This window comes from Oncorhynchus mykiss, chromosome 9 (assembly GCF_013265735.2).
Source record: "Oncorhynchus mykiss isolate Arlee chromosome 9, USDA_OmykA_1.1, whole genome shotgun sequence".
NCBI lineage: Eukaryota > Metazoa > Chordata > Actinopteri > Salmoniformes > Salmonidae > Oncorhynchus > Oncorhynchus mykiss.
In genome coordinates this window covers 75,444,167-75,454,315 of record NC_048573.1, presented here as the reverse complement: position 1 = coordinate 75,454,315, position 10,149 = coordinate 75,444,167, and the positions used below count along the sequence as shown (strand labels likewise).

The following is a 10,149-nucleotide window of genomic DNA, read 5'->3' as shown; positions in this document are numbered from 1 at the left end:
TACTTCTCTCTTCCCTCAGTCCCCCTACTTCTCTCTTCCCTCAGTCCCCCTACTTCTCTCTACCCTCAGTCCCCCTACTTCTCTCTTCCCTCAGTCCCCCTACTTCTCTCTTCCCTCAGTCCCTCTACTTCTCTCTCGTTGGAGGTGATTTCTACATATATCTTGTGCGTACTGTACATATGGTGCAACAGTATTTATTGTGTTATGACACTTGAGCCACTGCACTGAGGTCTAGATGAATGTGTTTATGATATAGCATCTGTTAACAAATGCAGGCTCTCAACAAACATTGAAAATGACTCATTTTCGTCAAATCAGCTGTCCATTAAGAGGTTAGAATACTGGGTCTGGGAACAACCAAAATCAATATTTTGAGAGGGAAAAAACACCTCACAATGTTTTTATTTATTTAACCTGATTGAAATTATAACAGTACCTGAAGCTGTTCTAAATCCCCAGCATACCTAGCACCTACAGATGCCCTATCTTAATTTGACCCAGTTTCTCACAGCAGGAAAATTATCCTGCAACAACTGAAAATATATTTTTTTGTAGGGGTTGATACATTTTTTTGTTAGGGCAAATCAAGTCTGAAAATGTTAAGTGGAAATTGCAAACTTACACTACAAGTTTGCATTTCCTGCAACAACAGGATGATCAAATTAAGCTACAGTATCTGTACCTACAGTACTCTACCAATAGAGGCACTGTTTAGGAGTAATACCGTTCAGAAACCTACATAATATTAGCTAATTGAATTTTTAGGTTAGTACGTAAATGGTTTTCATTGAGTCTCTGGAGATCCAGAGTAGAGAGATCTATCAAGTTGGCCTGTAATAATGGTAACACATGCCTTTAGGCCTATGGATGGACCCAGGACACATGGAGTACACACACACACACACACACACTTCAGGCTACAACATATGGAGTTGGTGATTGTATTTTGGAATCATTATCAGAGTGACATAGAATGAGTTAATTGGCTTTGAGTATATGGAATATTCACCAGATTGTCCGCTGGATTGAAAATAAGATGAGAAGGGATAATGTAACAATTAATAATAATGTAATGTTTACTGTTAATAACATGAGCTGAGAAAATGGGAATTGAGGATCTGAGCAAATCATGTTTTAAATCCCTTTAAAGAGAAAACAAGAGACAGATGACAGGTAGTGGGAGGGATATATATACATAGAGAGAGAGAAGGAGAGAGAGCGAGAGAGAGAGAGAAAGAGAGAAAGAAACAGAGAGAGAGAGAGAGAAATGCAGACCCGACCAAATTATGAGAAAACTAAAAGATAAGTACTTTACATATTGGAGAGCATAAAACATGTTTTTAAGAAAACTAAATTGCTATTTAGCCCTAAACTGGCTCAGGAGAAGGCCCAGATGCAGACAGTTTCGAAGTAACACACATTTACTACAAAAACAGGGGGGCAGGCAGAGGTCAGGGCAGGCAGAGGTCAGGGCAGGCAGAGGTCAGTAATCCAGGGTGGTGTGAAAAGGTACAGAACGGCAGGCAGGCTCAGGGTCAGGGCAGGCAGAGGTCAGTCGTCCAGAGTGGTGTGACAAGGTACAGAACGGCAGTCAGGCTCAGGGTCAGGGCAGGCAGAGGTCAGTAGTCCAGAGTGGTGTGACAAGTTACAGAATGGCAGGCAGGCTCAGGGTCAGGGCAGGCAGAGGTCAGTAGTCCAGAGTGGTGTGACAAGGTACAGAACGGCAGGCAGGCTCAGGGTCAGGGCAGGCAGAATGGTCAAAACCGTGAAAGTTAGAGAACAGGGACTAGAGACAGACAGGAGCACAGGAAAAACACTGGTCGACGAAACAAAATGAACTGGCAACAGACAAACAGAGAACACAGGTATAAATACACTGGGGATAATGGGGGAAATGGGCGACACTTGGAGAGGGGTGAAGACAAGCACAAAGACAGGTGAAACAGATCGGGGTGGGACATAAACAGAGAGTACACAGCAGCAGAATACCTGACCACTGTGACTGACCCTAACTTAAGGAAATCTTTGACTATGTACAGGCTCAGTGAGCATAGCCTTGCTATTGAGAAAGGCCGCCGTAGGCAGACTTGGCTCTCAAGAGAAGACAGGCTATGTGCTCACTGGCCACAAAATGAGGTGGAAACGGAGCTGCACTTCCTAACCTCCTGACAAATGTTTGACCAAATTAGAGACTCATATTTCCCTCAGATTACACAGACCCACAAAGAATTTGATAACAAACCCAATTTGGATAAACTCCCATGTCTACTGGGTGAAATACCACAGTGTGCCATCACAGCAGCAAGATTTGTGACCTGTTGCCACAAGAAAAGGGCAACCAGTGAAGAACAAACACCATTGTAAATACAACCTATATTTATGTTTATTTATTTTAACTATTTGCACATAATATGACATTTGAAATGTCTTTATTCTTTTGGAACGTTTGTGAGTGTAATGTTTATTGTTCATTTTTATTGTTTATTTCACTTTTGTTAACTATCTTTTGTTAACTATCTTTTGTTAACTATCTACTTCACTTGCTTTGGCAATGTTTACATATGTTTCCCATGCCAATAAAGCCCTTAAATTGATTGGATTGAGAGAGAGAGAGAGAGGGGGGGGGGGGGAGAAAGATTGTGAGAGACAAAGAAAGGGAGAGAGATATAGTGTGAGAGACTGCTGCTTATAATGAATTATAGAGTGTTGTCTTCAAGGCAATACATCTCTGTGTGTGTGTGTGTGTGTGTGTGTGTGCGCGCGTGCCTGCGTATGTGTGTGTATGTGTCAGAAAGAGAGAGAGAGAGAGAGAGAGAGAGAGAGAGAGGTGATGCATGGGAAAAACAAGCTGCTAGTTTCTAGTCTCGGCTATTGTCACTGTACATTGTCACACACCACAGAGCCTGGGATGATGACCCTCTGCTGTGGTCAGTAGGAGCCATGCAGGGGACAAGGCCTTTCAGTTCAGGTTCATGTTTCTCTCTGCAAAGTGTCTTTGAGACGAAGGGACAGGTCGACTAGGCCTAATGCTATATGTTACACACAGTATGGCAGTGTGGGCCCCAGAAAATAAAATTGCGTATTGGGCTGCAATAACTAAATAAATGTGACGTTAAACTTAGTTTCAAATGAATTAATCATATATTTATTTGTCCGTGGACCATAATATGTGTCTGTGTCTTTCATCTGAGGATGTATTCCAATTGAAACAATAAAATAAAACATTTGGGAGAGCATTGAGAGATTAAAATAGCCCCCCCCCCCCCTTGATGAGAGTGTTGACTGGAGCCTGAAATCAGACTAGCAGCAGTTGTGTTGTTGCCGTGACTGCTGTGTCACGCTGCTCTGCTCAGGCAGACAGCAACCCTGCGCGCCCAGGAGATAGCGATAGAAAATGCCGCGTTAGAGGTTCAAAGAAATTAGAGGGAGGAAGAGAGGACGATGGGGAATTAGAGGTTTGAGGGGATTGAGCCGAGGACTATCGATGTTTCTCTTCTTCTCTCTTCTGAGTTAACGACGTTCTCTACCTGAAATAACTGAAGTATGCTATCAGAGGCGAATCATTGGCGTGCGTCTCTCTACGAGCGGCTGTCCGTGTTCGAGCCAAATTAACTACAAAACGGAATAACGGTTTTTATGCACCCGGACGAGACGTGAGTTAGTTACCAACAATGTGGTGCATCAATTGCGCCTCGGACAAGACCCCTGCCATTCTTCATAATAACAAGCTGATATACTGGTAAGGACGCTTTTTTAGTTGTATTATAGAACGCTGTTTAGTCTCAGATTATGCGGCAATATTCGCAAGAAATAAACAAATTATTACATTCCATGACATTGAACATATGTTATTTTCCAAAAACACAATATGGGTGTGATAAATACAAATAATTGCATAACATAAAGGACAATATTGAATTTGTCTTTGGTGACAACCAGTTGGTCAATATGGTGTGGTGGACTGCAATACAAAAGGGATTTGTTTTTGATCTCCTGTAGGATGTGCTGGCTCGAATTTCGACCCCTTTCTACAGTAGGCTGCAGTAGAGCAGAGCAGACTATAGTTTGTGACTGGATTATTCTCTCTCTCTCTCTCTCTCTCTCTCTCTCTCTCTCTCTCTCTCTCTCTCTCTCTCTCTCTCTCTCTCTCTCTCTCTCTCTCTCTCTCTCTCTCTCTCCATTTCTCCATTTGGATAACCGTTGGCAGTTGGGGAGGGGTAATGAGGCATCCAACCACGTACATTTAAAAATTAAGAATTGTTTTCTGTGTTGTAATCTTTATTTATTTTTACAAACTGACAGCTTCTTTCACCCATTAATGTTATTGTACAGTTGTCCGGTGGTGTGTAGGTACAGTATATGCTGGACCAAAGACACATTACATGATGAAAGTGTTACAATGTCTCTGACATATGGAGGTTAAGATATTGTTTATAAAAATACAAATAAATCACAAGTCATATTTTATAATCATATAGTAAAATAATGAATCTATTAGAGACAGTGTGTGAGTGTATGTGAGCCAAATGAGAGGGTGAACTCATGAAGAGATTCCAGCAGGCACACAGATGGAGCCCTAGGAGTGCTGGAGCACCTGACCCTTTGCCCTCCTATGAGGTGATCAGATGATATATCTAACTAGTTGATTCCTCTAGCCAACATTAGAGATTATATATCTAACTAGTTGATTCATCTAGCCTACATTAGAGATGATATAACTAACTAGCTGATTCATCTAGCCTACATTAGAGATGATCAACTGATATAACTAACTAGTTGACTCATCTAGCCTACATTAGAGATGATCGGCTGATATAACTAACTAGTTGATTCATCTAGCCTACATTAGAGAGCCTCCATTAGCTCCATTATGTTTCATTTTATCCTGAAAAACTCCCCAGTCCTTAACGATTACAAGCATACCCATAACATGATGCAGCCACCACTATGCTTAAAAATATGGAGGGTGGTACTCAGTAAAGTGTTGTATTGGATTTGTCCCAAACGTAACACTTCCTTTTTACGTCAAAAAATGAATTGCTTTTCCACATTTTTGGGCGAAATATTCTGTACAGGCTTCCTTCTTTTCATTTAGGTTAGTATTGTGGAGTAACTACATGTTGTTGATCAATCCTCAGTTTTCTCCTATCACAGCCATTAAACTCTGTAACTGTTTTAAGGCCACCATTGACCTCATGGTGAAATCCCTGAGCGGTTTCCTTCCTCTCCGGCAACTGAGTTAAGAAGGACTCCTTACTAACTCAGTTGCCGGAATAGAATGAAACCTTCCGCAGGACACCCGTAGCTTTGTAGTGACTGGGTGTGTTGATACACCCTCAAAAGTGTAATTAATAACTGCACCATGCTCAATTCAATGTCTGTCCTTCTTTGTGAGGCATTGGAAAACCTCCCTGGTCTTTTGTGGTTGAATCTGTATTTGAAATTCACTGCTCGACTGAGGGACCTTACAGATAATTGTATGTGTGAGGGTACAGAGATGAGGCAGTCATTCAAAAATCATGTTAAACACTATTATTGCACACAGAGTGAGTCCATATGTGACAGGTTAAAGGAAATATTCATACGCCCTAGAAAACAGGGGAGAAATACATACACCTTTTTGTGATGTTTTAAAGCCCATGTTTAGTCGTGAACTTATTCGATAAAGGGATTGAATACTTATTGATATTTCAGCTTTTCATTTTGAATTGATTTGTACAAAAATTTGACATATGTAGTAATTCCACTTTGACATTATGGGGTATTGTGTGTAGACCAGTGACCCCACAAAATCTAAATTAAATCCATTTTAAAATTCAGGCTGTTACACAACAAAATGTGGGAAAGGTAAAGGGATGTGAATACTTTCTGAAGGCAGCAGTCTCTACGGTGCAGGGTAGACTACCGGGTGGTAGCAGGCTAGAGACAGTGACTAAGTTCAGGGCAGGGTACTGGGCGGAGGACGGCTTGTGGTCTAATTCTTAGGGATCAAATCCCGTTAACGGGATCGATTTGACAAGATCTGGTGAAATGGAAGAGCGTCAAATTCAAATTAAATTATTAGAAATATTTAACTTTTATACAATTACAAGTGTGATACACCAAAATAAAGCTTTACTTCTTGTTAACCTCTCTAGGGTACGTGGATCGGTAATGTCCCACCTGTCAACAGCCAGTGAAACTGCAGGGCGCCAAATTCAAAACAACAGAAATCCCATAATTAAAATTCCTCAAACATACATGTATTTGTAAATCCAGCCACAGTGTCCGATTTCAAAAAGGCTTTACGACGAAAGCAAACCAAACGATTATGTTAGGTCAGAGTCACAGAAAAACACAGCCATTTTTCCAGCCAAAGCGAGGAGTCACAAAAAGCATAAATATAGATATATATTAATCACTAACCTTTGATGATCTTTATCAAGATGACACTCATAGGACTTCATGTTACACAATACATGTATATTTTGTTTGGTAAAGTTAATTTTTATATCCAAAAATCTGAGTTTACATTGGCGCGTTATGTTCAGTAGTTCCAAAACATCCGGTAATTTTGCAGAGAGCCACATTAATTTACAGAAATACTCATAATAAACATTGATAAACGAAACAAGTGTTATTCACAGAATTAAAGATATACTTCTCCTTAATGCAACCGCTGTGTCAGATTTCAAAAACACTTTAAGCAAACCATGCAATAATCTGAGTACGGCGCTCAGACGACAAATCAAGCCAAATTGATATCCGCCATGTTGGAGTCAACAGAAGTCAGAAATAGCATTGTAAATATTCACTTACCTTTGATGATCTTCATCAGAATGCACTCCCAGGAATCCCAGTTCCACAATAAATGTTTGTTTTGTTCAATAATGTCCATCATATATGTCCAAATTCCTCCTTGTTGTTAGCGCGTTCAGCCCAGAAATCCAACTTCATGACGCACGAGCAGATGAAAAGTCAAAAAGTTCCGTTACAGTCCGTAGAAACATGTCAAACGATGTATAGAATCAATCTTTAGGATGTTTTTAACATACATTTTCAATAATGTTCCAACCGGAGAATTCCTTTGTCTGTAGAAAAGCAATGGAATGCAAGCTAACTTTCATGTGACTGCGCATGGTCAGCTCGTGGCTCTCTGGCAGACCTCTGACTCATTCCCCTCTCATTAGCCTCCACTTCACAGTAGAAGCCTCAAACAAGGTTCTAAAGACTGTTGACATCTAGTGACTAGATCTAGTGCCTTAGCAAGTGCAACATGACCAATATCCCACTGTATCATCAATAGGGAATGAGTTGAAAAACAACCAACCTCAGATTTCCCACTTCCTAGTTGGATTCTTTCTCAGGTTTTCGCCTGCCATATGAGTTCTGTTATACTCACAGACATCATTCAAACAGTTGTAGAAACTTCGGATGTTTTCTATCCAAATCTACTAATTATATGCATATTCTATGTTTTTATGGCTGAGTAGCAAGTAGTTTAATTTGGGCACGCTTTTCATCCACAATTCCCAATGCTGCCCCCTACCCTAGAGAAGTTAATCCAGCCACCGTGTCAGATTTCAAAAAGGCTTTACGGCGAAAGCAAACCATGCTATTATCTGAGGACAGGACCCCATCAAACAAACACAGACAATCATATTTCATCACGCCAGGCGCGACACAAAATTCAGAAATAATATATAATTCATACCTTTGACGAGCTTCTTCAATATGTCCCATTAACACAAATGGTCCTTTTGTTCGATTAATTCCATCGTTATAGCTCCAAAATGTCCATTTATTTGGCGCGTTTGATCCAGAAAAACACTGGTTCCAACTCGCGCAACAAAATATCTACAAAATATCTAATAAATTACCTGTAATCTTTATCCAAACATTTCAAACAACTTTTCTAATCCAACTTTAGGTATTTTTAAACGTAAATAATCAATCAAATTTAAGACGGGATAAACTGTGTTCACTACCGGATAAAAACAAAGTGGAGCGAGCTTTCAGGTCTTGCTTTCAGGTCTTGCGCCCCAACCACAACACTACACTAGACTCGACCCTCATTCTGAACGGATATGAAACACTAGCTTAGTTAGCGGTGGTGCGCGCTAAATAGCGTTTCAATCGGTGATGTCACTTGCTCTGAGTCCTTGAAGTAGTGGTTCCCCTTGCTCTGCAAGGGCCGCGGCTTTTGTGGAGCGATGGGTAACGATGCTTCGTGGGTGACTGTTGTTGATGTGTACAGAGGGTCCCTGGTTCAAGCCCGGGTATGGGCGAGGGGACGGTTTAAAGTTATACTGTTACATGAACAGCCCTACTTCTTAATTTCTCAAGGGAAAAACATCAACCAATTTCTAAAGACTGTTGACATCTAGTGGAAGCAATTGGAACTGCAAGCAAGTGCCTTAGAAATCTTGATCCACATAGAAAACTCAATGAAAAGAGAGTGACAATTTTTTTTTTCCAGGATGGTTTGTCCACGGGGTTTCGCCTGCCAAATAAGTTATGTGATACTCACAGACATTATTCAAACAGTTGTAGAAACTTCAGAATGTTTTCTATCCAGCTCTACTAATAATATGCATATCCTAGCTTCTGGGCCTGAGTAGCAGGCAGTTTACTTTGGGTACGCTTTTCATCCGGACGTGAAAATACCGCCCTCTAGCCTAGAGAGGTTAAAATAGAAGCTGTTTTTCATGTCTCTCAGTCCACCAATCGTGGCCCTGAACCTGATCAAAAACCTCTGGAGAGACCTGAAAATAGCTGTGCAGCAACACTCCACATCCAAGCTGACATAACTTGAAAGCATGAAATGCAGAGAAGAATCTGAGAATTTTCTAAAATAAAATAAAATCAAGTTTTATTCGTCACCTTTCGTAAACAACAGGTGTAGACAAACAGTGAAATGCTTAGTTACAGGTCGTTCCCAACAATGTAGAGAGAAAGAAAATAGAGAAATAATAGAAAAGTAAAATAATAAAATAATACTATTTATTATAGTAATAATAAATACGATAACATGGTACTATACACAGAGTACCAGTACTGAGTCAATGATAACATGGTACTATACTCAGAGTACCAGTACTGAGTCAATGATAACATGGTACTATACACATAGTACAAATACTGAATCAATGCTAACATGGCTGGCAGTGATCATTATGCATTATAGGCTTTCGAGGGTGACCTTGAATTAATGATCTGTGCTGGTGTGGGCTGCTGCAAGGCTTTCAATACAGAGCCTCAGCCGACCCTGTCTGTCTGCCTCATTACCTGCCTCCCTACCGCCCTCCCTCCCACCCTGCCTCCCTCCCTACTTCCCTGTCATTCTCTCTCTCCTTCCCTGCCCTGCCTACCTTGTTGCCTACCTCTCTACCTCTCTGATTCTTTGCCTGTCTACCTCCCTACCTGCCGGCATACCTCCCCCGCCTTTCTCCCTTGACTGCCTGCCTGCCTCCCTCCCTGCCTGCCCCCCCCCCCCCCCCCCCGCCTCCCTCCCTGCCTGCCTTCCTGCCTCCCTCCTATTTCTTTAAAATAAATGGCGGTGCCTGTACTGTCGTTTCTCATCTGCTCAGATCACAATGATCCAATTCAGAACTGCTTGACTAAGCATCCAGAGCATACGGCTTGCATTTCAACCCCCCCCCCACACACACACACACACACACACACACACACACACACACACACACACACACACACACACACACACACACACACACCAGTCAAATGTTATCCCAGCTTAATATCTCTGAGAATGTGTTGCAGATGAATTTGATCTCAACCAAAAAGACTGTCCTTGTTGAAACGGTTTGAATTCATAGTGAAGAGACACACAAGAGTCAGGTTCGTTAGACTTACTGGTCAGTGTTGTAGTACTAGTGTTTAAGCGGAAGGAGCTATTTAAAAAAATACAAAAAATTAATTATGTCTTAATTTCTTCAATCAAAGTTTGTACCTACAGATGTAGCCTATTGAAAAGTCGTTATAGAATATGTGTAAAATGCATCCTCCAACTACAACGTCTGCCTGTGCCTGTGTTTAAAAAAACAATTTAATACCGTCAAACACCAAGTTAGGCATATCTCATTACACAATCATCGTCACTGTCAATTGTGAAATGATAATTCTTGATGTTTTACTGGTGAAATGTCC

General features: G+C 41.0%; 1 protein-coding gene across 2 annotated transcripts in view; it reads left to right on the top strand.

Annotated features, from left to right (window-relative positions):
* The first annotated feature begins 3,328 nt into the window (after positions 1 to 3,328).
* Positions 3,329 to 10,149, top strand: part of LOC110531288 (IQ motif and SEC7 domain-containing protein 1) — a 99,724-nt gene continuing 92,903 nt past the window's right edge. For both annotated transcript variants that reach the window (XM_036989041.1, XM_036989042.1), the window contains exon 1: positions 3,329 to 3,739. In XM_036989041.1, the coding sequence (XP_036844936.1) occupies positions 3,672 to 3,739 (68 nt within the window). In that variant the 5' untranslated portion in view covers positions 3,329 to 3,671. The remainder of the gene's footprint in view (positions 3,740 to 10,149) is intronic.